The following is a 27,909-nucleotide window of genomic DNA, read 5'->3' on the forward strand; positions in this document are numbered from 1 at the left end:
GGTCCGGGCTGTGAAATTAGACAGACCTAGTTTGAATCCCAACTTTTTCGGCCTTTGAATGTGACTTTAGGCAAGTACTGCTCTGCCTCAGTTTCTCCATAAGTGAAATGAGAACAGTAAAGGCACTCCCTTCATGAGATTTTTTTTGAGGAACTGGTGCTTCTAAAGTACTCGATGTAGCGCCTAGCATATAGTCAGTGCTTGCTAAATGAGTGCCGTTTTATATTTATTCTTTAAACTCATATAATGCTCCTCATTCATTTTACAGGTAGGGAAACTGAGAGCAGGGAAAAGGGAAGACTTTGTCTGGGAGCAGGTCAGCACTTAAAGGACTCAGTGCTCCCAGTTACCCTGTCACCAATGCTGCCTAGAAGGTCACAAAGTTCTTCCTGATTCAATATACAGCTATCCCAAAGGAACACATCCTAGGGCTCCTCCGGACAGAGACTAGCTTATGCCCAGCTCTATGTGGGTCCCTCAGTACCTGGGCCATATCCAGGGCGCCCATGACTGCAGCGAAGCTGAACATGTTTCCCATGGTCCCCCGAAGCTCGGCCGCCAGCTGGATGGTCTTGTGCAGAAGAGCTGCCCGCTCCTCAGCGGAGCCCGTGCAGCCCAGGATGTCCACGGCCAGCATGATGGACATGGTGTGGAACCTGTCGGAGCAGCCAGGTCAGAGGGGCGGGGCCAGGGACCTAGGGTTGGGGGTCTTTGTGGTTGAGAGCTGAGGGGCGGAGGGCAGAGCCAAAAGCGAGAGATTGTAAAGGGTCAATGAGATTAGGGGGCGCGGCCAGAGTGAAGAGAAGCAAAGTTAAGGGCTTCTGATTGGTCAGTATAAGTCAGGGGGCGGGGCCAGAGGCCCTAGAGCGCCAGGCTGAGAGGCTTGTGACCGATCAGCGGAAATCATCGAAATCATCTGGTAAAGCTGTTCTAAGAAAGAAAAGGAGAGAAGCCAGAGCTGATGAGAGGGCCAAGGCTCACAGATTGTGATCGGTCAAGAGGATGCAAAATGTGAATTCGGAGATAAAGGACTCGGTCTTTGGGAAACCAAGATTACTTGGAGCTGGATATGGAGAAGGAGCGATTGGTCAATGGGATAGGGGGCGTGGCCAGAACCCCTGGGAGCCGGGGTGAGAGACTGTGATTGGCCAGCCAGCCACAGCGAAGGGCCGCGCGGTAGCCCAGGGGGTTCCCCGTGAGTCGCCTTACCTTTCCAGTAGGTCTAGTCGTAGCTGCCGGCCATGGGGAAGAGTGAGCAGCTCCATGCCCCAGCGGACTCCCATTAGGGTCTGCATCTCCTTGGTAACGCCCAGTATCCTAGCAACCTACAAGGACGCCCAGAGGGCTGATTAATTTTCTGTCACGGCTAGCTCAAGCCATCTGGGAGTCAGGGAGCTTTATCTTGGAGGGCAGCCTGGCTGGGAGGCTGGGTTTGAATTCCAGCTCTACTGCTAACCCTCTGACATGGAGCAAAATGAGCCTCATTCTCCCCATCTGTGAAACGCGGGATAAATGGGAAAATGCCCAGAGGTGTCTGACATGGGGCAGAGGTGCCCAGGACACCCTTATTCCAGAAGGCAAACCTGAGGTCCGGCAGGGAAAGGGCTTGTCCAAGGTCACACAGTGGGCCTAGACCCCAAGGCTGCTCCCTTCACGCCTAGCACTCTTCACAGAGCTACCTCTCAGCACTGTTTCTTTTCTTGCTTCTTGAGCTCAGAGACCAGTGCAACCAAGCAGTCAGTGCCCTCCGGCCACAAAGTTCAGAGAGAGGAACTGAGACTGAGAACAAGTCAGGGTCCTTAGATGGTCAAGATCCATTCAAAGCAAAGGCCCAGGCATTCACAACTTATGGACCTAGGCAATGAGTTTTGTCCACTAGGGGGGGTGGACACGGGAAGTCGGGCCTGTTATATTCCCTGGACCAGCCAGACTGACTTTCACCAGGCTCAGAAAGTGTCCCAGGCAGCCAGACGCCACTGGCTTTCAGGACTCCTCGGTTCCAGTGCCAAACTGACATCTGGAAGAAGCAGGAATATCTTGGTTTTTGCTTTTTTTAAAGGAGAAAATTGGGGCCCAGTTAAAGGGATTAGTCAGAGTCACACAGCAAGTGAAGGATGGCCATGAAGTCAGAATCCAGGCCCATTCGCTATACTTGGGAATTTGGGGCCAGCTCCTCACCACCCTGACCCCTGTCCCAAAGCCAGAGGATGGAGGTGCTCCTCCTGCCCCAGTGTGCACCCAGCACCTACCAGGCAGTCAACCTTGGTGACATGCTGGGCCAGCGTCCGGGCATCGACCTCTGCGAGCAGCTCCTTGACTTTATGCAGGAGGCCCATCTCCAGTGGCCGGTTATCTTTGGGGATCAGTAGTGACTGGAAGGTAGCCGGGTTGAAGGAAGAGGTGGCTTCCACGATGGGGACTGTGAAGGTCCTACCCCAGTCCCCTTCGGGGGCCCCATTTTCTGACAGTTCCTTAAGCCTCTCCCCATAGCTCCTGGCCTGGCGGCTGGAGGCCTCGGCTGCTGCCCACTCTCGGCTGCCACGGACAGGAGGCTGCAGCTGGCAGTAATGGCCAGAGTCCGGGTCGCTGTAGCTGCTGAGCGAAGGTGATGGGGAGGCCTCGCAGCGGGTGTGGGGGGGGCTGGAGTAAGGGCCCTTGTCCGACTCCCCGGCACTTCCAGGACACAGCTGGGGTTCACTGGAGCGGCGGGTGACAGGGGAGGCAGGCAGCGCTGTGGCTGAGGGGGCGGCAGGGGCGGTGTGGACACGGGTCACTGCAGGGAGATAAAGAGAGAGGACTAGTTTCCATGACTCCCCACGCAGTGAGGTTCCCCCACCCCCTTCCCAAAGGACAGGCTCCATCCACCCTACTTGGGTGACAGCCCCACCTCCCTGGACCCAGGCCCAGCCCAGCAGACTCTGGCCCACTGACCAGCTCTCAGTGGTACTCTGAAATGACCTGGAGCCCAGGAGTCTCACTTTCCTACCCTAAGGCTGCTATAGCCTTGGGGAACGACGGAGCTACTTGAAGGAGCTTTCCGTGATTCAGAAAAGCTAAGCACTTGCTGGAGTTCATCGTATGGAATTATTTCTCAACGAATTAGTAATAATGATTTATTGAGTACATGTGTCCTGGGAACTGGTGACATGCTGGAGATATACCAGTCAAAACAGTAACCATCATCCAAAATTAGAGGTGATGTTTATTGAGCTCTTACTGGCTACGAGATCCTTCTCTGCACGTTAGTCCGTTTAACCCTCTCAACATCCTGTGCGTCAGTACTTTTATGATCCCCATTCTCCAGATGAGAAAACGGAGGCTCAGAGAGGCCAGCTGACCTGCCTGAGGTCACCCAGCCAGCAAAGCATAGAGCTGGGATTTAAAACCAGGTGTTAAATCCTCACTCCTGGGTACTTCCCTGAGCCGCGTTGCTTAGAAATTGTCCGATAAATAATTTGTGGCAAGGCATTTTAACGTTTACACCCAAGGGTGTTGTTTTGAAGGCAAGTTGGCAGTTATGACAAGCTGGCAGGCCCGTGTTTAGAGAAGAATTTGTGACAACCCATATAGACAGCAACATGGCAACAGTGTCTCCCAGCAAAGGTTCCTCCCGGGATGCACCTCTGTCTGCGAGCTTTTCCTGCCAGGTGGGCAATATGCAGTATGGCCTGTTGAAAACACTTGTTTTCTTCCAGAAATGAACTAGTGGCATGTTTCAACAGTAGAAATTTTCTTTGTATTTAAAAAAGCACAGCGCTCTGTGCTTCCTGCTCAATTTTGCTGTGAATCTAGAACTTTTCTGAAAAAGTCTATTTAAAAGACTAAAGCAAGCATGACGAGTCCGGTTTGAGCCCACCATTTGGAATCCAGGACGCATTAAGTCCCAGCCGATGCAGGGCCTGGCAGAGCACCACACACGGAGGCACTTGACCAATGGGGGCTGAGTGTTGCTGACCACACGCACTTCACAGCACTGGAGCCAGATTCAGTAACATTCAGGAGAATGCACTGGAAGCCACATGCACAGCGCCTGGTACCCGACAGGGACTCAATGAGTCGTTGTAGAATGAACAAGCCATGGATATGTTTTGCACGTCAACATCGATAGTTCTGCTGGCAAGTTTTTAGTGTCAACTCTTGCAGGGCATTGCTCTCAGAAAAGAGGTAGAAACACACATGATCACACACTATACCAGAAGTCGTCAAAGATAGTGCACGCATGCGCACACAAGGCTACTCCCACCAGATCCCCCCACCTGCCCCAACCCCCTCCGCTGGACGTACCGGTACTATAGGCGGGGGAGCTGGGGCTCTCAGAGATGGGGGACACGGGAGAGTGCAGGTCTGGGATCTGGTCCATGCTGAGTGCACAGTTGCGGATGGATTCCCGGGGGTGGGGCAGTGATGTGCTGTGGAGCAGACACCTTCATGAGCAGAGATCCCAGAGGTCAGGGTCCTCAGCTAGTATTAGGACCCCACCTCTGCCTCCGTCCAAGATCTGCTGAACTTCAAAGGCAGAAAAGGCTTGGAGATTATCAAGTCCAACCTCCCAACTGACAGGTACAAAAACTAAAGCCCAGAGGAGGAAAGGCTTGTGCAGTCCACAACCTGCACAACTGTTCTCTTCCCTGGGAACCTTGCCCCCAACTTGCAGAACAGTCTGGGGAGAGGGGCTAGCAGGAAAGGTGGGCAGACCAAGGGAGCCAGGCCCACCAGCCTGGCCCCTCCTCACTGCTCCCATACTATACCCAGGATGCCTTGGGCACACATGGCCTGTGGATCCTGGCACCGTTTTGATCACTGGTTCCAAACCACAGGCCAAGTGGCTACTCCCCACAGGGTATCCAACCAGTGATTCCTTGGCTGACAGCACCCAGCCCAGGCCCAGGGAGATGGGACCTATCCAAGTGCTGGTGGCACAGGATGGCAGGTCTTGCTGCAAACAGCCAGGGAGGCCATAGAAATTAGGGGCACAGACCTCGGAGTTGAGGGCCTGGGTTAGAATCTGGGTCCTACCACTCTCTAGCAAGCGGCTGCCCCTCTCCAAGCCTATTTCCTCATCTACAAAGTGGGGGCATGGACAGAAGCCGCCTCCCAGGGGGACGTGGGAGTCACTGAAGTTGGGTGCAAGAGCACCAGGAGAGGGCCAGGCACACAGTAGGGCCTCAGGAACGATTGGCTGCTGTGGCTTTTCCTGGGATCAGTGCCTGGTGTCACCTAGCCCCGGACAACTGGGTGTCATCAAAAATGTCGCTGAGAACATTCCATTCCCTGTGCAATGGCTTGCATCCTGCAAAGCCCTCTGCCCTGATGCCCACCTTGGCCTAGTTTGGTGGGGTGGGGTGGGCTGGCAACAAGGACCAGGCCCCTGCCTGGGACAGGACAGCACCCAGGGCTCCCCGCTAGGCCAGAGAGGGCTTTCTGAGTGAGGGCCTTTTATAGGTAGGAACACGGAGGCAAGAGAGGAGGAATGCCAGGGCCAAGGGTGCACAGCCAGTTGCCGCAGAGCTGGGATGGCAACCTGCGCTCCAGACTTCTACTCAGCACAGCCTGAGCTTCCTCCTGTCCTTCCCCACACACCAAGGCTCCAGGGCAGTCATAGCACCTCAGACCCGTGTGACTGGGCCTCCCCTTTCTCACCAGTACTCTCATTACCAACACGCCCATTTGACAGATGGGGAGCCTGAGGCCTAGCATAGGTTCTCACTCACCTGGCGGGGCAGCCATCACTGCGGGTGACCTTGTCGGCGGTGAGCCCGTCAGTCATGGTGACGCTGCGCCGCTTCACGTGGCTGCCCTTGGGGCCTGAGGGGCTGGCGGGGCTGGCAGCCTTGCCACCGCCCTGGCCCAGGCCGTAGCAGGCCTCCAGGTAGCGCAGCGGGAAGGTGCGGTTGACGGGGCAGTAGATGATGGCGCCACTCTGCTCTGACACAGCCTTGCGGCTGCCCACGTGATACCGCACAAGGGCCGGCACGTGGTCGAAGCTCTCCTGCTCGAACAGGTACTGGATGTGGGTGTAGCTCTCACCCGCCTTCACCACAACCTTGTTGATCTTGAAGTGCAAGGCCTGGTTGCGCCAGCGGCAGGTGAGCACATAGTCGCCCAGGCTGGTGAGCGAGTCCCGGATGAGGAAGTCACCATTGCGCTGCACCAGGGTCTCGGAGACCTGCGGGAGGCAAGGGTCAGGCTGGGGCAGGGCAGGGGCAGAGAGGGCCAGACCCAGGATCTGGGGGACACAGTGAACACAGATAGCTGAAGCTTGGGAGTTGCACCCTCTGACCCAGATTCAGAGGGTGCAACTCAGCCAGAGGCCCTGGGTCCGGGAAACAGAGGCTCAGGCATGGGAGGACATAACACCCTGGGATGGGGGTCGCCATGATCTGAAACTCAGGTCTCAGACCTACTCCTTCTCAGATCTCACGTTGGGCAGAGTGGATTCTCAATCCTCATTCCTCCTAACACCCAGTGCTCTGGCACATCTCTGGGCCTTTGTACCTCAAGCTACTTTCTCGGCCTGGAACATCCTTCCCATCCTGCCCACCTGGTGAACTCCTATCCGTCTCACAATGGCCTCTCTCCTCAGCACCCCTTCCTCGGGGCAGCTCACACTCCCTGCTGGGTGCTCCTTTCTTGCACTTCTCCCACTGGGCTCTGACGGTCTGCCTGCCTGTCAACCCCTACCCTGGGATACCAGCCCTCAAGAGAAGCCACCACCTATCTTATATCTGCATCCTTGGTGCCCAGCACAGGACCTGACAGAGCTGATACTTGACAAAGATTTACAGCATGAATGTAAAAGGGAACAGATGACTATTAGCCTCAGCCCAGAAATTCAACTTTGTCAAAATTGAGTAGCCTAAGGACTGATATGCACTGACCAAACACACAAGAGGCTGATGTATAGACCTATAACAATAACAGTAAAAATAATCGTAGTAATAATAACCACCACCACCATAAAGGACAATGTTCATTGAGCTCACTGCATGTCAGACATCGTGTTAAGAACTTCACATGCACTAGTTCATTTAATTCTCACAACCAACCTTTAAGGTAGGCACTATTATTATCCTCCATCTTATAGATAAGGAAACTGGGGCTCAGAGAGGTGAAGTGACTTGTTCAAGGTCACACAGTCAGTAAATGGCAGAACTAGACCTCATCCAAGGCTACTCTGATTGAACCCACCAAGCAATAGTCAGAGCTTCTCTGGTCAGAGCTTCTCTGGGCTGGGGCTGGCCGAGGCGGTGGGTCTAGGGCTGAGGTCCCAGCTCAGGGCCTGCTCACCTCACGGGGGATGCGGCCATGGTACCAGGCGTGGCTGCGGAGATCTGTGCTGCTGAGTTTGAGCTCTTCCTCCAACTCTTTGTGCAACTTCTCAGGCGATGAGTCCAGGATGTACTTCTCCTTGGAGAACTGGGCAGGAGACAGCAAAAGTTGGCATCCAAACTGAAGCCCCTTCCTCCTTCCCTCCCAACCTCCACCACCCCAGGTGAACTCATTCCATCCTGGGACCCTGGGAACACTTAGGCACAGATCCTCACGCAGGAGTCCCTATCCCAGCAGGAGTAACGGAATCTCAATTAAATCCACCAAAAAGTGCCTACTGTGTTCTAGGCTCTGAACTATGTGCCAGGGTAGATAAGTCAATAAATGAACCTGTCCTCAAGGAAGCTCCTAGTCTAAGAGGGGAGGCAAAAGTGACATGAGCATTTGAGGGACTTCCCTGGTGGTCCAGTGGTTAAGAATCCGCCTTCCAATGCAGAGGACACAGGTTCGATCCCTGGTCAGGGAACTAAGATCCCACATGCCGCAGGGCAGCTAGGCCACGGGGCAACTAAGAGCGCGCTTTAGAGCTTGCGTGCCACAACAAGAGAGCCCGTGCGCTGCAACTACTGAGCCCGCATGCCACAACTAGAGAGAATCCTGTGCGCTGCAACTAAGACCTGACGCAGCCAAATAAATAAATAAATATTTTTAAAAAGCGACATGAGCATTTGAGGTCAGCACCACAACACTGGACAGCGGCAAAGAGCCGACTAGCTTTTCAAAGGGAGGAGATGAAGTCTGGGCCAGGTGGAGTGGTCCAGGAAGACTTGCTGGAGGAGATGGCAATCACAAACACTCATTCTGCACCAAAGACACCAAACTGATCTTGAAGTGGAGGGAGGGAGGATTTCTAAACGTATATAACACAGCAGGTACCCAGGCAAAAGCATGGACAAAAACAGGGCTGAATGTACGAGGATACATTCTGGGACAGTGACTTATACGGGCATCGGGGAGGCAGCTACAAACAGGGTAGTAGAGCACCCCCCTGCCTAAAGACACCTGTGATGTCCTCTACAGTTCCCAAAGCCCTTTCTTCCTTGCTGTCTCAAGCAATCCTTGCTAGATGGGGAAACTGCAGCCCAGCAGGGAAGCCCAAGGTCACTCACTGGAGATAATGCTCAGGACCCCCCCTTCCACCTGCCCAAGGGGGAGATTCCTGGTTTCCTGGTTACTGTGGCCTGGGGTTGGAGGCCTAAGAACAGGGGGAGGGGAGCCCCTGCTGCCAGGTGTGCCCCCACCATGAAGCCCAGTCCAATCCTGGCTGTCTTGTGAGTTCCCCAGGCCTCAGTTTCTTCCTCTGTAAAATGGGAACAATTGCAGAACCTGCTTCACAGGATTGCGAGGATGAAAGGAGACAATACTCCAGAGCACTGCAACTAGCCCACAGATGTCCTTGTCACTGCCAGAACATGTAACATTGCTTCCTCTCCCTTCCCCCAATTCCAGACCGCAATGATGGCTGGTCCAGGACAGATAGATATGGCCCAGACCTGGCCAAGCAGCAGGACAGATGAAGGGGGGCACTAAAGGGCAGTCTCTCCCCAGGACCTGCTCCCCACCAGGGTCCAGCGTCCTCTAGTCCAGTCCCTGCCTCCTCTGACCTTTCACAGTTCTCAGAGCCTAACCCTGCTGCTCCATTCTCCACCCCTCTGCTCCCACTGCCTTGATTTACCTCAGTCTACACTGCTGCCAAGACATCCTGGTTCCCAGCTTCAGAGATATCTAGAGTCTCTGACTCCATTATTTCAACACTGAACCTCTACTCTGGGACAGGTCCTGTGCCAGGGGCTGAGCCCAAGGTCATCAGGACAGGTGGCCTCTGTCCTGGGGGAGCCACACAGATACTGACAAGCAACCCCAGGATCTCTGGATGTTCAGAGATGCACAGGGAGCTCCAGGAGCAGATGAGCATGTCCCTCCTCATCTGGTCAGGGAGTCCCTGAAGAGGTGACATCTCCACTGAGGCCTGATGGAGCCAAGCAAAAGCATCAGGGTGGGGACAGGCAGGTGGGCAGGAAAGAGCTCTGGGAAGACAGTGGCAGAGTCAGGGCCCTGTAGGCAGAGCCAAGGCCCTGGGGGCGGGAGGAGAAGCTTCGAAAGGGCTGGGGGTGGCAGGGGCAGGCGCGGCAGGGCTGTGAGGCTGCCTTGGGGAGCTGGGGTTTACCCAGAGGCCACAGCAGAGCTGCAGAAGGTTTCTAAAGTGTTGGGGCAGGTTCCATCCACTGCGTGGAGATGGCCTAGTGTTTTCCAGGCAATGGCAGGGGAGGGTGGGGTGTGGGGATGGGAATTGGGGGAAGGGTGTTTACACAACCATTGATCCCGTGTGGGGAAGAGGGCGGAGGGGTCAGAGAGGATTCCAGGTAGAGAGCCTGGGAGGACAATGAGACACTCTCCAAGGTGGGCAAGGCTGGGGCAGGAGCAGCTTGGGGATGGGCCCATACAAATTTGGGCTTTGAGGTACCTGTAGGGCTCTGGCGACCGATGGTGGGAGTGGGTGATGGAGATGGGTGCTCCAGAAAAGGCAGGGCCTGAGAATGGGGATTCTGTACATCCCCCGCCCAGGGTAGAAACCAATACCCCAGAAAGGCAGGGAGGTCCGGGGTGAACTGAGATTAGCTAACTCTGATACCTACACTCCTCCATGGGGTTCCCTATTCTTCAGGGTCCTGGCCCCTCCCCTATACCACACCACACCCTGGAGAGGGAAGAGTGGAAGTCACAGGGGAGACACCTCATTGACAAAGAGCATGCAATTGAGAAGTTGCCCCAGTTCCACAGCTGGAGCAAGGGGGACAGGGGGCAAAGAAGGGGAGGGGCTGTGGTAAAGAACCTGGCTTCGAGACTCTGCCTGCCACTGTATGACCTTGAGCCAATCAGTTTCCCTTTCTGGGCCTGGGTAGCTTCATCTGTAAATGGTGGGTGGGAGACCGGGCTCCACTTTTCCAACCATAATCAATGGTCAGGGAGAACCTGGAGGGCCAAACTTGGTCCTCCCACACACCTGAGGTTAGGGAACCCTAGGGTCTCTGTGATTCCTCACCTTCGACCCGGGGGTCCCTAGCTCCCAAGGAGGGTGGGTGCTGGGGCGCGAATGCAGCATCCCTGCTCCCGCTGCACTGCTATTGGCCAGAGATGATCTCACCGCCTCCCGGCCTGCGAGCGCCTGATTGGCGGGTGCGGGGATGCTGCGCTCAGCCGCCGGCGGGGCAGTCATTCAGGCGGGCTCGGAGCGTGTGTGAGCCTGGGGGAGCGCAGAGGTGATGCGCTCCGCGTCCCCCAGGGGGCTCGGGAAGCAAAAGCGCGGAGACCCCGAGTCAGGGTCTTAACCCCTTCTCACCAGCCGGTGCCCAGCAAGTCCCCTCTAGCTCCCTTAAGTAGTCTCGCAACCCTAAGCAAAGCCATCCCCAGATGATGCTCCGCAGAGAGGCGGGGTCCGGGTCCTCCCCTCCACCCCCTTCCGTTTAACCCTTTCACTGCCACGGCGCCGTCCCGCACTGACCGGCCAGCTGGGCTAGGAGACCCGCGCCCGGAGCACGCCCGAGCCCACCTAGAGGGCAGGAGGGTTGCAGGCGCTCTGGCCCCAGCCTCGGCACCCGCAGCATCCCCTCAGCTTCCCACCCCTCACTCAGCCTTTGGACCCCGGCCCAGCGCCCCCGGTACAATGGGGAGTCAGGCTGCCCGGGTCAGCCGCAGGGGCCGGAGTGCTCGCTGGAGGACCGGCAGGACGCCGGGGACCTCATCTCCAGGTACCCAACGCCCCAGCTCAGCTCCATCCTGAAGAGGAGGCAGGACCGGAACGGTAGCCTCCGCAGCCCCGAGTCTCGGGAGTGGCAGCTGGACCCTCACCCTGCGGAGCGTCTGGGCGCCCAGAGGTGAGGTTGGGGCGACCCCGCCCCCTCCCGCAGCCCTCAGCCTGCAGCCCGCAGCCCCTGCCTGGCCGGACCCTGCGCGGCGTCACGGGCTGCGGCTCCCCGGCTCCGGGGGCCAGCGGCCAGGGGTCCCAGCCCGGAGCGCCTGGCGGGGGCCGAGCCGCCCCCTCACCTGCACCTGCACGAAGGAGCCGCGGTAGAAGCAGCAGGCGGCGGCCGACAGGGCGCTCCACAGGCTGCACCGCTCGGTCATGGTGGGGCCGGGGGGCCAGGGCCGGGACTGTGCGGGGGACGGCTGCCGGCGGGGCAGGGGCGCGGGACCGACCGGGCTGGGCACCGGCTGCGCTTGCCTCTCGGCGGCGCGATTACCTCATCGCCTTGTCGGGGGAGGAGCGGAGAGGCGGGGCGGGGAGACCCCACCCTCCTGCCGGCCCCGGGAGGGGAGGGGGCCATTGTTCCTCCCTCCGCCCGCCCCCGGCTCCCCGCCCCTAGCCCCCAGAGCTCCAGCCCCGCGCGCCCCGGCAGCCTGTACTCTGGGGATGCTGAACGGGGGACCTGCCAAGGAGGGCTTCACGGGGTGCAGAAGGATGGGGTGGGGACCCCTGGGCCAGCAAGGGAGGGGGGGGTGTCCTGCCGCCCCCACTCGTCTCACTCCTCACTGACCCGGAGCGGGCAGAGACTTTGAACTAAATCATATCTAAAGCTGGAAAAATCCCTGTATATGTTTGACCAAATCCTTTGTGGCCTCAGGAAATCTCCCAGAGCCCAGGATTTCTCATCTCTGATTTGGAATCAGGGACTCTGCTGGGAATTGCGGGATATTCCACTGACAGACTTGGGGGGGTGGGGAGGGCAGAGACTCAGTAAGGCTCAATGGTTTGGGAATCAACCTGGGTTCAACTAGCGGTGCCCCACCTCCACCCAACCAAGTCCCTTCTCCTGGAGCCCAGATTTACTCATCTGGAAAACACACCTGTGCTGACCTCACTGAACTCTCGTTAGCATTGGCTGAGCTGATGCATGTAAGTTGCCAGGCATAAAACAAGTGCTCAATAAATGCTTGTTATTGTTTTCAAGCTTAGTGTCTTAGAATCTGGACTTTTGGTCCTAGAATCATAGGCTCTTCAGCACAAAGGGAGTCATCACTGACTCTGCATCAGTCAGGCCTGGAGTTCAAATCCTTTTGACAGGCTGTGTGACCTTAGGCAGGTGAGTCCACCTCTCCAGGTCTCACATATTTGATTATTTTCTGTAAATACATCTGAAGCTCTGAGCATGGAGCTTGGAGTTTTATGGTCTTGGAACTTTAGAATCCTTGCCTTAGAATCAAAGTACTCACATCACGATCTGAGAAACCCTGGAGCTCTGGAAGCTGAGTACGTAAGGTCAGGAATGGACTTTTGGTAACCGACTGTTGATTCCACCCTCTTCTGAGGCTTGAAGCCACAACTAACATTGCTTTGAGTTCATACTTCAAGGGATTCTTTAATCAGCTCCAGTGAGCAGGTATTATTTCTTTTACAGCATTTTTAAATTACATTTTTCAGCCCAGTAAATAAGGGGAAAATACAAAGCTAATCCTCACAGGGATCTCACTACCATCAGTGATGGGGATCTCATTACCTTTCCAGGCAGCTGGGATTTATGGGGTGCTGAAATATGCCCCTGTGTGGTCCACCACTGGCTTTGGTGCTGGTTCTACCTGAGGCCTCTGTCCCCCCTGTGGTGTCAGGGCTCGGGATGAGGAGCCAGGGCCCAAATCCTGGGAGCAGCTCCTGCTCAACTTGCTACAGCCCTGGGCTGCATTTCCTGGGTTCACTCAAGCTTGCTTTCTGACCACGCCCACACTCTTACCTCTGCCTGGATCACTCTACCACCCATCTCTGCTTATCTTTATCTCCTTTCCAGCTTTCTGTTTGGAGAGAGGATGTTGGTGAATATTCCTGGTCAACTGCAATGGCTTGGCTTCAATGCCTCCTCCTCCAGAAAGCCTTCCTTGATCTCCCCATCCCCAGCTCCTGAGCTGAAAGTCGTCCCCTACCTCTGGAGCTCCAATGGCTTCTTATCTGAGCCTTCTGGGGATGGTGGGGGACAGCAGTGTGAGCACTTCCCACAGAGCTCATTACTAGTCACTTACACGGAGCTTTCCAGGCAGCATCTTGGGTGATGGAATGCCCTGGGGTCAGGAACCAGCCCGGCCTGCTCTGTTCCAGGCCCAGATCTCCCCTTCATGGGCATGGACTCATTGAGCCCATAGCAACCCTGGTTTGGAAGCACCACTGTTACCCCATCTCATACAGGTGAACACTGAGGCTCAGAGAGGTGACACACCCAAAGTCATGTGGCAAATAAGTGGCAGATCTGGGACTAAAATTTGGGTCTGCTAAATTACAAAACACACGATCAAACCATTGTGTGGTTCTGCCCTGGTCCCCACATGGGCCAGGAGCCCTTGGAACACGGGGCCTGGCGCTCCTTGCCCTCTGCTGTGTGTTCCATACTCGGTAGGGGACCTGGCTCAGGGTGGGTGCTCCAGCACGTGGAAGGCCAAGGGCTCTGTCCATGGTCTTGGCATCAAATAAACTTGGGACAGCAATCCCAGCTCTGCCCTGCAGTAGCTGTGTGGTTGTGGGCAAGTCACTGCACTTCTCTGGGCCTCAAATTTCCCATCTGTAAATGGGCACAAGAAAGCCCTCACTGCCCAGTGATGAGGGAAGAAGTCAAAGACCTCATTTATGTAAAGAGCTCAGAAGTGACTCCCAGTGCCAGCAGCCAGCACAGGGCTCTGCACACAATAGGCACTCAAAATGTTATGTCGTGTTATTGTTATCGTTATTATTTCAAAACTGCATTTTCAACCTTCCCAGTGCCCAGGACAAATTAAGCTCATGATCGATGTGACTGTGCCCATTATCTGTGATGAGGAACTGAGTCATCCTTTCCTGCTGCCACCTCCCGGCACCAGCACCACGCGCTCAGAGACCAAATGGGGTTAGAGCCGGTCTTCGCAAGGAGCCACCCTTGGGGCCCTGTCCAGCTGGCAGCTGGATGGAGTCTGGTAGTAACAAACATTGGGAAGTCCTGAGTTTGGGGCCAGGAAAGAATGATGGAAGGCATGAGAAGAAGATGCTGGGATTGAAAGCAGACCCCACACGCTGCCTTGACTCCTAGACCTTCTCCTCCTGGGAATAGTCGGTGAGATCTGGCTCCTAACCAGGCCAGAAAAGGACTCTGCCCTTCCTGGAAGAGACTCCGGGCCCTCCAGTGTCCCCTTCCGGCCCCTCTTACCTTCACATAGTCCCCGCCAGCCTCCGGCTCTCCAGTGGCCCTGGAAGGAGAGAAGAAAAGCGAGTGTTCCCAGCCCTGCCTGGCTCCCCAGCTGCCAGCCTCTGCCCACCTGCAGGCAGGAGGGGGCACTGCAGCTGATAGCATTTGCTGGAATCTGCTGGCTGGGCTACTCCTCCACTCTCCAGCTGTGCGACCCTGGGCAAGTACCTTCACCTCTCTGAGCCTGTTTCCTGTCTGTAAATCAGGGTAATGATAGCCTCTGCTTCCTCGGGTTTTCTCGAGGACTCTGGGAGCTGATGAATGTTATATGCTTAACACGGGGCCTGCTCCCTGAATTGCTATCTTCGACCAGCTTCAGGACGCTGCACTCCCCTGGTGTTCACTCCCCACCTCCTCCCTGACTCCACAGTTGGTGGCCCCAGGCTGGGCCTCAGCCTCCTTTCCTCCCGCCCTACCCTCATTCCCTAGTGCAGAGTGACCCACCCAGTGGCACATCATGGTGCCATTGCTGGTGACATTTGGCTGCGGAATTGATCCCCTCCCCTAAGAGGTGGTCAGGATGGGGCCTGGAGAGGCCAGAGGCTGGGGGTGGCTGTTTTTCCCAGGTGCCAAATAGATATCACCCTTCCTCGTGAGGGCTTCCGTGAGCCACTTCCCCCAGTCCTCGGCCTTAAAGGCCCTCCCTTCTCCGATGCAGCCTGGACCTCCCCTTCAACACCAGACTCAGAAACCCAACTGCCTCCTTAGCATCTCCTCTCAGATGTTTGAAGTCATTTTGACTTTCGTATCCAAAGCAGGACTGCCGATCCCCCCCACCCCACGCCCCTGCTCCCCACATCCGATTCCCATCTCAGTTGATGTCAGCTTCATCCTTCTTGTTGCTTTGTTTGGCCCAAAACCCTGCAGTCCTCTGCATCTCCTCTCTCACTCACACTCCATGCCCAATCCATCAGGAAATCCTGTGGCTCTACTTCCAAAATAGATCCTGACCACTTCTCTCCATGTGTCAACCCTGCCCCATCTGGGACGCCCTCTGTGTCCTCTGTGGAGCACACAGCAGCCTTCTCGCTGTGTCTGCCCTCACAGCCCTCTGCCACCCAGGCGGCACTCAAGTGAAAAGCTAAGCAGATCTCGGTGCACAAACCACCCCCAAGCCTCCCATCTCTCAAAGCACAAAATCTAAATCCCACTCCATGGTCTACAAATGGCTGGCCATGTAATTTATCAACTAAACCAAGACTTTTCTTCCCTTGTGAGAGTAAAGAGGGTGCCATTTTCATGCCAGAAAAACAAGTGCAAACAGGCTCATGTGTTCCCCAACCTACAATGCCCTGTGTGGCCCTGGTGGTATCTGACTGCCCACCTCATCAATTCCCACCCCCAAAATATGCCTCCCTCCCTCATTCTATCCCTCATTCTGCCCCGGCCACATTGGCCTCCTTGCCAAGCCTGTTCTTGCCACAGGGCCTTTGCACTTGCCACAGGGCCTTTGCACTTGCCACAGGGCCTTGCCTGGAATGCCCTCTGCCCCACCCCACATCATCACACAGCTTGCCCCTCCCCGTACTTTATTTAGTGCTCTGCTTAATGTCCCCAACCAGAGAAGCCTTTCCTGACCACCCTGCCAAGAATAGTCCCTTGTCCCTCACTCTCTGTCCTCAACCCTGCTTTCTTTTCCTCAATCTCTGCCTGAAACAATCACTTTACATTTATTTGTTGACTCAGTTACCTGACGCCTCCCCTGGGGCACTAACTTTATATAGATAGCTCACAGGTGAGCCCCCACCACGGTGCCTGGCACATGGTAGGAGCTCAAGAACTCTTTATTGCTTAAGGAATGTATGAACAGTAAACCCTCAACCAGTATTCACCACTGTTGTTATTATTAATTCCCTCAACCAGTATTCATCACTATTGTTATTATTAATTCTGTCAGGCTGGGCCCTGGTTCTCTGGCTGGCACAGGCCTCAGTATTGCCATCTGCAAAACAGGGAGGAAAGTCAAACATCAGGGAACTGCTTCCTCAAATACAGAAGCACCAAATTTAAATTTAAATGTGATAAATCTAATAAAATAAATTTAAAACCAAAACAGCTGAGCTAAAAACAAGACAAAACAAAAACTGTGGGTGGAGTATATGTTTCCAGGGCAGAATTCCATGCAGGGTTTCCCCCTGAGGCCAGGGGTTCCTCATTGAGATGCTGTCCGACAGTCCTCCCTGTTCTGACATTCCAGAGTCCCTGGTGCTAGCCTTCCTTCCTGCAAAGTCCTTGCTGACCTCTAACCATAGTCCCTCAAGCTGCAGCCTGGCCCCAGCAGGCTCCCAAAGGTGTTTGGGTTCTCTCTGAACAGCCGAGTTGGGAGTGGGGTGGAGTACAGACCCCTCCCCCTCTCACCACCCTGCTCTTCCTGGGTGAGGTGTCCCATCCCAGTGTTTCCGGCCATTTAGGCCCGGAAATCCTCCCACTGCTGGGAACAGATTGGCCAGGACACTGGGATTACCTAGCACTTCCTCCTGCTTCCTGTCCACTTCCCCTCACACTCTGGGCAGGAGCAGAACCTTGGGGAGGGGGCGCCTGCCCCAAGGAGCAGGTGGGCTGAGGTGGCCAGAGCCAGTGGGGGTGCTCAGGCAGAGGCCCAGGCCCAGGAAGCTGAGGGCCTGGAGCCACCACCAGCACCCATCACCTCTCCCTGCCCCCCTACAACACTCCAGGATTCCTAAGACATAAGGTGACCATGTTGGCTCACCACCCACTGACATCATTTGCCCAGACTATGGCCACCACCTCATAACTGCCTCCCAGCCTGCATCTGTGTCCCTCTGACTTGTTCTCCCCCCAGCAGCCAGAGCAATCCTATTAAAATGAGTCAGCTTAAGACTTTCCTCTGCTCCAGCCCACTGGAGTGAGCCCCAGTTTCACTCAGAGTTCCCTGGTGGCACAGTGGTTAAGAATCTGCCTGCCAGTGCAGGGGACACAGGTTCGAGCCCTGGTCCGGGAAGATCCCACATGCTGCGGAGAAACTAAGCCTGTGTGCCACAGCTACTGAGCCTGCACTCTAGAGCCGCGAGCCACAACTACTGAGCCCGTGTGCCTAGAGTCCGTGCTCCACAATAAGAGAAGCCACCGCAATGAGAAGCCCGCGTACCGCAACAAAGAGTAGCCTCCACTGGCTGCGACTAGAGAAAGCCCACGTGCAGCAACAAAGACCCAACGCAGCCAAAAATAAATAAATATATATATATTTTTTTAAAAAGCTGAAGTCCTCATAACAGCCTTCACACACTGGCTCTGACCACACTCCCCTCACTCACGCTGCCCCAGCCAGGCTGGGCTTCTTGCTGCCTTTTGTTCCCACCTCAGGGCCTTTGCACTTTCTGTTCCCTCTGCGAGAATACTTTCCCTCCAGATATCCACTGAGCTCCCGCCTTTCCCTCCTTCAGGTTTTTACCAAAATGTCCCTCCTCAGTGAGGCCTTCCCTGGCCGCCCATCTGGAAGTGAAGTGTAGCCTCTCAATGCTCCCCACCTCCCCGCCCTGCTTCGTCCTTCTCCGTAGCACTTCATCTGACTTGCCATGCACTATCTCCTCTCACCAGAACATCAGCTCCACAAGGGCAGGGGTTGGGTTCTGCTTAGAATGGTGCCAGGCACCCTATAAATATGTTTTGCTCTGTTTTGTATTTTTTGGTCACACTGCGTGGCATGTGGGATCTTAGTTCCCTGACCAGGGATCGAACCCGTGTCCCCTGCAGTGGAAGCACGATGTGTTAAACACTGGACCACCAGGGAAGCCCCTGTAAAGATGTTTTTGAATGAATAAATGTCACAGCAGCCCCTGCAATCCTGAGGACAAACTCTAGTTCTCATGGGTCGGCCCACTGTGACCCAGCCCCTGCCAGCCACCCCTCCTCTCTTCCTTAGGGTCCTCCATGCACTGAGGCTTCACACTTCCTCCAAAGAGCTCTACCCGCTCCAGCCTCAGGACCTTTGCACGTGATATTCCTTCTGCCTAGAGGAATTCTCTCCCTTAGAGTCAGAGTAATCCCTACTCAGCCTGCAGATCTCAGTTTGCTTGGAAACTTCTAGAATGTTCTCTCTCCCTTTGTAATGATCAAATCCAGGAATCAAAGCTTCCATCGTAAAAAACTCAGCTCCAGGCTTCCCTGGTGGCCCAGTGGTTAAGAACCCGCCTGCCAGTGTAGGGGACACGGGTTCGAGCCTTGGTCTGGGAAGATCCCACATGCCGCAGAGCAACTACGCCCGTGTGCCACAACTACTGAGCCTGCACTCTACAGCCTACGTGCCACAACTACTGAGCCCGCGAGCCACAACTACTAAAGCCCGTGTGCCTAGAGCCCGCGCTCCGCAACAAGAGAAGCCACTGCAATGAGAAGCCTGCGCAACGAAGAGTACCCCCTGCTCACAGCAACTAGAGAAAGCCCGCACACAGCAACGAAGACCCAACGCAGCCAAAAATAAATAAATAAATAAATAAATAGTTAAAAATAATAAAATAAAACTGAAATACTGTATTTTAAAAAAAATAAAAAACTCAGCTCCATTAATTAATTAATTAATTTCTTATTTTATGGATTTAAAAGGCACTTCCTCTCTAATATTAGTGGTGAAATCAATTAATAAATAATAGTGACAACTGAGCTAAATCAGTTCCACTAATCAGCTGCATTAATTATTTAAATAACCAACCCCTTTCATTGCCTGTATTAGCTGATTTGTTCTTATAACTAGTACCACTTATTGCATACATTAGCTTAATTAATTGAATTAATGATCAGTCATTAGAGTCCATTATCCTTTATTTCCCCAGTGCAGGTTTCGGTCTGAGCTTTACTTTCAGGGTCTCCATCCTGGCCAGGAGGGAAGGGCGAGGCTCCCCCAGGGACCCTGGAGGAGAGGCTGCCATCCTGTTCCACCTTGGCCCTCCCTCACCACAGGCAGCCTTGCCCTACAGAGCCCTGCAGCCTCGCTGCCCTCTGTCTGTCCCCCACTTTGCTCCCTGGGGTGTGGTCATATGGCCTTGAGTGGAGCTTTCCCCAACGTCTGCCTCATGCTTCCCAGCTTTCCCCCTGCCCTCCCCTCTCTGAGCTTCAACTTCCTCATCTGTGAAATGGGCATATTTTAACTGTCTTCCCAGAGGGGCTGCAAGGATCCTATGAGAAGGAAAGGTGGAAGGTTCCTTAGCCCCTGTGGTTCCTCTCGTTGCCCCAGCACCACCCCCCCCCCAAATGAAATCTCCCATGCTGCTCCTCCCGGAGGGTTGGGTTGAAGATACCCTCCCTCCTTCACTCCGACTTTCACTCACCCGGGGCAGAGAAGCAACCCTGCTCTACGCTCCTTAGTCCTTAAAGACCCTGAGAAGGGACAGCTGGGGTGGAAAGCCCCATCTCTCTGGGGACACCCAGCCAAGAGGCCTTTGGGATTCCCTGCCAGGAAGGCCCTTGGCTTTAGCCTCTGCCCTGCCCCCTCTCCTGTACGATGGGCCACCACCATCCTGGAGACGTCCTTCCTCCTCTCTGCCATTCTGCACCCTCAGTCTTCTTGACAGGGGTGAGCTCCCCAGCAGAGCTCAGGAAGGGTCCCAGCTCTGTGAGGAGAGGACAGATCAGGGGTCGCTCATCCCAGGGCAGAGCTGAGGAGTCTGAGTCCCAAGAGCTGCTGAGACTTAACAGCTGCTGGAGACGAGCAAATGGGGAAGACGACTGAATGCCTGTGCAGAAGCCCCGCTTTATAGCAAGGCACAGAGCTGCTCAGACGAGACCTGGCTTGGCTCTGCTTTATTCCTTGCCCGAGGGAGGCTCCCCCAGATGATGGGGACTGCTCCTGGATGGAGATGCGGGACACTGGGGAGGGGAAAGTGAAGAAAAAGAATATTCCAACCAGACCAGGAACCCAGAATCAACATGAGGAAGAGGAAATGAAGTGGGCATGGACAGGGGAAAGACCCTCAGGGGCTCTGAAGAGGGCCCTCAGCTGGGAGGGAGGAGGCTGTGTGACCCTGGGCGAATCCCCCTTGTTGGGCCTCAGTTTCCTCTTCTACAAATGGGTGTGGTGATCGCCTGAGCATCCTGTGTACCGGTACTTCCTCGGGCCAGGTCCAGGTTAAATGCTCTACTTTGTCTAGTCCTCACGATGACCCTGTGAAGCAGGTGCTGTTATTGTCCCCAATTTACAGATGGGGAAACTGAGGGTCAGAGAGGGGAAGGGGGTTTCTCAATGTTGTAAAGACAGTCAGCAGTGGGCCTCTGAGCCGCTGACGTAGCCGACCCCTTTCTTCCCCAGCTCTCACGCCACATACGTCCAGCATTCTGTAAACAGAGTCCGCTAAGGGTTTGAGGGGATGTGGCTCCAGCTGGGGTTGGTGGGGGGACCATCCATCCTTCCTGAGCCAGCGCAGTTCCCACAGCCTCAGGCGTCTGGGGGTCTCAAGGGCTATGAGAAAGTCTCCACAGGAAATGAGAGCCAGGAGCAGCTGGGCCCCTTTGGAAGACAAGGACCAGCCGCCCAGAGTCTGAGGAGGCTGAATGGGCTGAGCCCACCACAGCCCCCTCCCCCCCCCCCCCCACCGTGGGTAATCACTACCAGATGCCCGGCAGCTGACGTCACTTTGCAGGGCCGAGAGGGTCGTGGGACTCTGGGGAGTGTTGGGAATTCTTGGACAGGAATCAACATTCCGAAAGGAAATGGTGGGGGGGTGGGGACAGGGGTCTTGGCCTGCTCTCAATGCCTGGCACCAGGGCTGGGGCACGGGCAACACAGGGTGCCCCCGGCCGGGGTGCTCCCTTCTCCACATCTCAGTTTCCTTCTGAACAGCCCTGGAAGTGGAGTGGAGGGGTCTGGGTCTCTGGGAGGCAGGAAAGGATGTTCAGGTGAGACACTTTAGAATGAGTAGGACTGCGGTCAAATCCTCCTTAAAGGAGAAGTCCTCGTAAAACATAAGTCAGAGTGGGGCCTTCCTCTGCTTGAGGCCAGCAACGGCTGCAACTCGCTCAGAGTCAAAGCCAGGTCCTTGCCGGGCCTTCCAGGCCTCACTTATCTGAACCCATTTCCTTTCTGGCCTCATTTCCACCACTCCTCTCCCCAGCCCCCACCTTGCTCTCTGCTGCTCCTCAAACGTGCCAAGGATGCTCCCACCTCAGGGCCTTCGTACCTGCTATTCCTTCGGCCTAGTATACCCTTCCCCAGATATCAAGATGGTTTGTTCCCAGTACACTGGAAACTAATATAATATTGCGTATCAACTATATTTCAACTAAAAAAAAAAAAGAGGGTCTGTTCCCTCATCTCCTTTGCTCAAACATCAGTTTCTCCCTGAGACTTTTTTCCTGGCTAACCTTCCTAAATTGCTACCACCAGCCACTACCCTCCAAGACCAGTTCCCCTACTTGATCTGAATCTTTCTCCGTAGTGCTTTTCTCTTCTGGCTGACCGGGTAACTCATTATCTTGTTTATCATCTGTCTCCCCCACACTGGAATGGGAGATCCTTGAGAGCAGGGTTTTGTCTGCTGTGCTCACTGCTGTCTCCCTAGAACCTAGAAGAATGTCTAGGAATAGCTGCATCTCAGTAACTATTAAAATGAATGAAATTCCAACTCAACTGTGTCATCTGAAGCAAGTTGTTAACCTCACAAAACCTCGATGTCTTCATCTGAAAAATGGGCTCCTATTACCGCCTTTTCAGGGGGGTATGGGAAGTCATTTGAAGTAATGGTAGAGACAGCTCTGAGATTTTTACTTGCAGGAGGTGAAATGTGGCCTAGTGGTTAAGTGCTTGGGCTTGGGAGTTGGTCAAGACGGAATCAAATCTAGGCTCTGACACTTAATCTCTCTGTGACCCCAGGAAAGTCCCTTTCTCTCTCTGAACCTCAGTCTCCTCGCTGGTAAAATGTGGTAGATGGCACCCATTGAGTGTTCCAGGCAGGGCCAGCCAGTTGTCCTCTGGTGGGACCCTGGCCTGACAATTCCTATGTGTGTGTGTGGGTGTGGGGTGTTGGGGGACCTCCCTTCCCTCTCTGAGACTCTGCTTCCTCCTCTATAACATGGACTGAAGGTAGAGTGTCAGGGCTTTCTGGACCCACTATTTCCCTGCAGAAGGCTAAGGGTGCCAGGGGATGGGAGCAGACTGGGCTGGTGCTCTCCTTTTTGGGAGCTAAATGCCCTTCATTCCCCTTCTATCGGCCCCTCCTCCCTCCTTCCTCTGCATCCCCCATGATCTCAGCAGGGAACAGGGCACCAGGAAACTCCTGCAGCCTCACCTCTTCCCCTTCCTTCCTTTTGCTCCAGGTGCAACCTGCTTCCCAGGGGGTAGGGGAGGGACACGTCTTCCCCAGCTTACGCTGCTCCCTGAACAGCCACTGGGATGACCCCCTTGGGACACTCAGGAATGAGGCTCCCAGTCTTACTCAGTGGCAGTTCTCAAATGCCCTTGTTCCCAAGCTGGATGGATCCTCAGAGACCATCCCAGGCCCATCTTGGCTGTTGGGGAGATTGAGGCCCAGAGTAGGGCAGGACAAGCCTGAGATCACACAGGCAAAGCAGGTCGCCTGACTCCAGCACAGATCTGGGCTTCACAGGCTCCTAGAAGAAATGTTCAATTCCTGGACTCCTACTTGGCCTGGAGAGCAGGTGGGACACTGGGTCCCAGGGCACCAGGAAAGGGCTCAATCTGATCTGCTAACCCCACCCCCCTCAGGACCCCTGGACACTCCAGATGATAAGGCGGGGAAGGGAGAGTCTCCCTATTTCTTTTTAGCTCTAAGCCAGGCCTGATGCCAGAGGCACTGCCAGGACCATCTCTGCCCACAGAGGAGGAAGGCTGGGTCCTAGACTTGGCATTCTCAAGGTGTCTCAATACCTGCTGGAGGGGAATGGGTTGCCTAGTCGTTGAGGGCCTGGTCCAGGAAGGTGGAATTAAACCCTAGCTCTGACTTTCACTAGTTGTGTCAAACTGGGCAAGTAAACCTCTCTTTCCTCATCTGAAAACTGGAGATCGTAATAGTGCCTCTCTTCTGGTACTGTTGTGACCAGAAGATGCCCAACCTGTGCCGGGAGAGGCTGGGGATAGAGTTACACCAAAAGAAAGTTTAAAAGTCCCTGATGTTAAACTCACACCCAGGTTTGTCAGCTGCCCCAGGGGCACGTATTTCCCCCTCAGACAACTCCCGTTCCGGGCGGCGGCCCTCCTCGGTCCCAGCTCGGTCACTCACCCTCTGGGTCCCAGTGCGGGGCACCTTCGGCCCACCGCAGTCATAGTTCCCTGTCTTCGCGGCCTGCAACCCGTGGACCTCCTCTGCCCGACGGCTCCCGCCTTTCTCAGGATACGGAGCTGCAGAGCCTAGAGCAGGACTCCTGGGGAGGAGCCTGGACTGTAGGCCACGCCTCGGACACGCCCCTCTGCCCTCCCTGGGCGCGCTCCACCGCCTACTTCTCCCTCCGGGAAGGACACGCCCCGCCTCGGACACGCCCTCCGCCTGCTGTCTCGCTCCGCCCTCTACCCCATCTGTCAGGTCGGAGCGGGAAGGACATGCCCCCGAGCACACCCCCTCCGCCTCGCCCCGCCCCACTCCGAGGCCAGCTTCCCCAACAGTCCCTGCGCCGCATGGGAAGGCCACGCCCCTGCACACGCCCATTCACCACGCCCCGCCCCGCCCCGCCCCGCTTCAGCAAACCCTCAGCTGGCTTCTAAGACTTTGGTTACCTCAGAACGCCCCCGGAGTTACGAGGCCCGCTATCCTGCATACAATCCTTGCTCCACACCCGAATGAGGCCGAATTTAAGAGGGGATGGCAAGAGAAGGCAGCCTGGAGCAGCCAGAGATGGTGGAAAAGCATTTGTTTTATTCATCATAAACGTAAGCACTCCCATTTACCGAGTTGTTTGTGGTGTCAGGCGCTGTGCTAAGATTTTACAAGTATGTTACTCTTGAATTCTCACCACAACCCTACAAGGTAGGTGCTATCGTTGTGCCCATTTATCAGATGAGAAGAGTGAGGCTTGGGGAAGGGAACAGACTTGTCCAAGGTCATGCAGTCAGTAAGAGGCAGCGTCTGGACCGGATTCACTCTGCAGCTTTACAAGGTCCTGCTCCCCACTGAAGGACCAATTACCCCAGCAAACAGAAGCTGTGCTTGGTGTCTCAGGGCACAGTCACTCAAGAGAGGTTCCAGAACCAACCCTAGAGTTACTTTTGCTCAGATTTTTTCCCCCTCTTTATTTCAATAGGTACATCTGACGAGTATGGTTTAGACAAAGGCTCTGAAGGTTGAAAAGCAAGGGACTGGGGGTGCAGGGGTGGTGGTGGGATGAATTGGGAGATTGGGATTAACATATATACACTAATACGTATAAAATAGATAACTAAGAACCCGCTGTATAAAAAAATAAATTAAAAAAAAGAAATAAACTGGAAAAAAAGAAAAGAAAAGCCAGGGACTCCTTTGGTGGGGGCTGAGGGGGTCTCCCAAGGGCATGAAGTACATGGCTGTAGGGCTTAGAAGATGGTGGGTACAATGTGGTGGATAAGTGTGCAGCCACTGGAGACAGGCAGCTTCCTGCTCAAATCCCAGCTCTGCAACCTTGGCTGAGTCTCAGTTTCCCCATCTGTAAGATTGGCGGGGGGCAGAGGGGGCAGGTAATAGTACAATCTTTTGCAGAGTGTTCAGTGAGTAACATTTGTTTTGACACCCAGTAAAATGGGTACTGACTAAATGAGAGCTATTTGTATTTTTTCATCACTATCTGTATTTTTGTATCAACTCAACACACGCTGTAACCAAGTTAGTTAACAAGTGGTCTTCTAGATCAAGGGGAGCAATGCTGTCCAGCAGAATTAAAGGTGGTGATTCGGGTGTGGGCCCCAGGGCAGGGATCCAGTGATTGGGCTTGGATCCACCCAGTAGCTGAGGGCCCATGCTGGAGGCTGCCTAGGGCTTTGGAGTTGGGGTGGGCGTGGGGGGCGGGGGTGGGTCTTAGTTCAAGTCCTAAGCTTGTCATTTGCTTGATGTGCACCCTGACTGGGGCAGATGACATTCCCTCTCTGAATCTCAGTTTCTTCTTCTGTCATATGGAAATAACAGTATCTTCCCCCTGGGTTTGTTTGTTTTTTCCCTGTTTGTTTTTGTTTTTGTTTTTTTCCTGAGAATTAATTACAAGTGAAGGGCTAAGTACAGTGCCTGGTCTATAGTAAGCACTTGGTTAATGTGTAGGTATGTTTGTGTGTGTGTGTTTTGTTTTGTTTCTACTCAGATGTGTGTGTTGGGGGGTCCTCTCCAGGATCTACTGGTAGGAGGCTGGAGACACCATCCCCGCAGGTCCTGCCCTCACCCTCCCCTGATGGGCACCTACCTTTCTGAGACCACGTTCCTGGGGTCTCGCTCCTCTTCTGTGTCTGCACTGGGGTCCTCAGGTTTCCTCATGGGGCCCACTTCCACTGCTGAAGGGTTGGGTCCCACTGCTGGGGTGTCCTCCACGGCGGCATCGGTCCCCACCACCACCTTCTTGGCTGCCTCCAAGCCTGAGGGGTCAGGCAGCCCTCGGGGCACCACATGGGGCTCAGGGCCAACCTCCTGGGCCTCCTGGGTGGCCTGTTGGTCCCAAACCTTCTTGATGCTGGGGCGAGGCATGGTGCCCATGTGGCTGTACATGTCGCTGGAGCGGGCATAGGCCGGGGGGCTTTTGGGGACTGTCACCATGTCATCCTGTGTGGCGTCAAAGGTGTCAGCCTCCAGATGGGGCCGGATGCTGGTGGAGGCCAAAGATCGTCTCAGAGTGAAGGACCGAGGAAGGTTGGAGAGACTCCCAAAGCCCTTGAACTTGAAGAACTCTGGCAGTGGGAAGGGGAGGGAAAGAAGTTAATGATATTGCCAGCACTAATAATAATAACAATAAAATGTCTGCGCAGTTCCACTCATTGACGGTCCAAGGAGGGTTAGGAGTTTCACTGACACCCCCTCTAACTGTTATGGTATAATATGGCAGCTCTGGAATTGCAGAGCCCTGGGCTTGAATCCCTTGAATTCCACATCCTAGCTGTGTGAACTTAGGCAAGTCACTTGTCCTCTGTGAACCTCATTCTCCACAACAGTAAAATAGAGATTATAGTACCCGTCTCCTATGGGCAATGGGAGAACTGAAGAAAAGCATGAACTCAGCATGTAAATAACATGCTTAGCCTGGTAGCTGACACACAGAGTAACCTCCATAAGAAGTAATGAAGGTGATGATGATCACAATAAATGCCTCTGCATTTGTCAAACATGCTGCATGCATTAATTACTTCACTGAATTCTCAACACAACTCCAGGACACAAGTTTAATCCCCCATTTTCCAGATGAGGAAACTGAGGTTCAGAGCTGTGACATGACCTGCCTGAGGTCACACAGCGGGAGGCGAAGCGTGTGTGTGTGTGTGTGTGTGTGTGTGTGTGTGTGTGTGTGTGAGAGAGACGTGTGTGTTGGGGTGGGCAGGGGGCGTTTGAATGAGGCTCTGTGCCCCTGAGGTGAGGGTGAAATGAGAAGGGGGTTGTCGGGAGCCTGAGGGTCCCACTCCCTGCGGTTCCGTCCTTCCTGTCAGCTGAGCCTGGTGTTGGGACTCAGGCAGCAGTGCTCGGGTGATACCATCTCCTCGTTTCCGCGGGGGTGCATGTGAGTTCCCTCCTCCCCGTCCCCAGCTGTGAGACTGCCCTTCCTCGCAACCACCACCATCTGACTGACTTCACTACAGCCTCCAGATAAGCAAAAAGGAAAAACCCTGGCATTTGCCACTTCCTCGGCATCCTGTGCCTCCTCAGGTCCTCACAACCATGATGGAATATATCGGTGGGACGCCCCCATCTGACCAGACAGAAAACTGAGGCCCAGAGAGGGGAAGGAATTTGCCCAGGGTCACGAAGCAAGGCTGAGCCTGGACAAGGGCCCAGGGCTCTGGATTGCTGGGGTCAGTGTTCTGGGGCTTTCCTCCCAGTCCTGCCGGCCCCCTCACTTGGTCTTATTCTCTGCCTCCTGACAAATGCTGTCAGAAGATGCTGAGGCTCTGCTCTTAGAAAGCTATGCCATGGGGCAGAAATTGTGCCAACGACTGCCTTCTTTCTCAGCACTGCTTGTTTTGTCCCCTGGGGACTGGGGGTCTGGAGGAAACAGTAGTGGGGCCGGGAGGGAAACTGAGGCCCAGAGTCCAGGAACTTGAGATTGAGCCCTGCTCAGTAGCCCCATATGACCTCAGGCAAGTGTCTTGGTCTCAGTCTTTTCATCTGTCATAATCCTTGCCCTGTGCTGTCAGATCAGAAGAATCAGGGGAAACTGAAGTTTGCTGGCACCAGGAAGGGATCACCAACCTGGGGGAGAAGTGATGGGTGGGTGTGGCCCCTCACTGAGTTGCTCTGGGTCCCAGCGTCACTGCTTA

General features: G+C 54.8%; 1 protein-coding gene across 4 annotated transcripts in view; it reads right to left on the reverse strand.

Moving 5' to 3' along the window:
- SH2D3C (SH2 domain containing 3C) overlaps positions 1-27,909 on the reverse strand; it is a 31,739-nt gene that overhangs the window by 3,235 nt on the left and 595 nt on the right. Inside the window, exons 2-9 of one of the 4 annotated variants that reach the window (XM_065878412.1) lie at positions 25,854-26,331; positions 14,490-14,529; positions 7,288-7,416; positions 5,712-6,166; positions 4,285-4,409; positions 2,250-2,773; positions 1,210-1,325; positions 485-656 (exon numbers count right to left, since the gene is read on the reverse strand). In XM_065878412.1, the coding sequence (XP_065734484.1) occupies positions 485-656; positions 1,210-1,325; positions 2,250-2,773; positions 4,285-4,409; positions 5,712-6,166; positions 7,288-7,416; positions 14,490-14,529; positions 25,854-26,331 (2,039 nt within the window). Of the gene's footprint in view, positions 1-484; positions 657-1,209; positions 1,326-2,249; positions 2,774-4,284; positions 4,410-5,711; positions 6,167-7,287; positions 7,417-11,373; positions 11,455-14,489; positions 14,530-23,716; positions 23,813-25,853; positions 26,332-27,909 lie in introns of those variants that run through there. The other 3 variants (XM_065878413.1, XM_065878415.1, XM_065878414.1) reach the window with 3 other exon arrangements.

This window comes from Phocoena phocoena, chromosome 6, assembly GCF_963924675.1.
Source record: "Phocoena phocoena chromosome 6, mPhoPho1.1, whole genome shotgun sequence".
Classification (NCBI taxonomy): domain Eukaryota; kingdom Metazoa; phylum Chordata; class Mammalia; order Artiodactyla; family Phocoenidae; genus Phocoena; species Phocoena phocoena.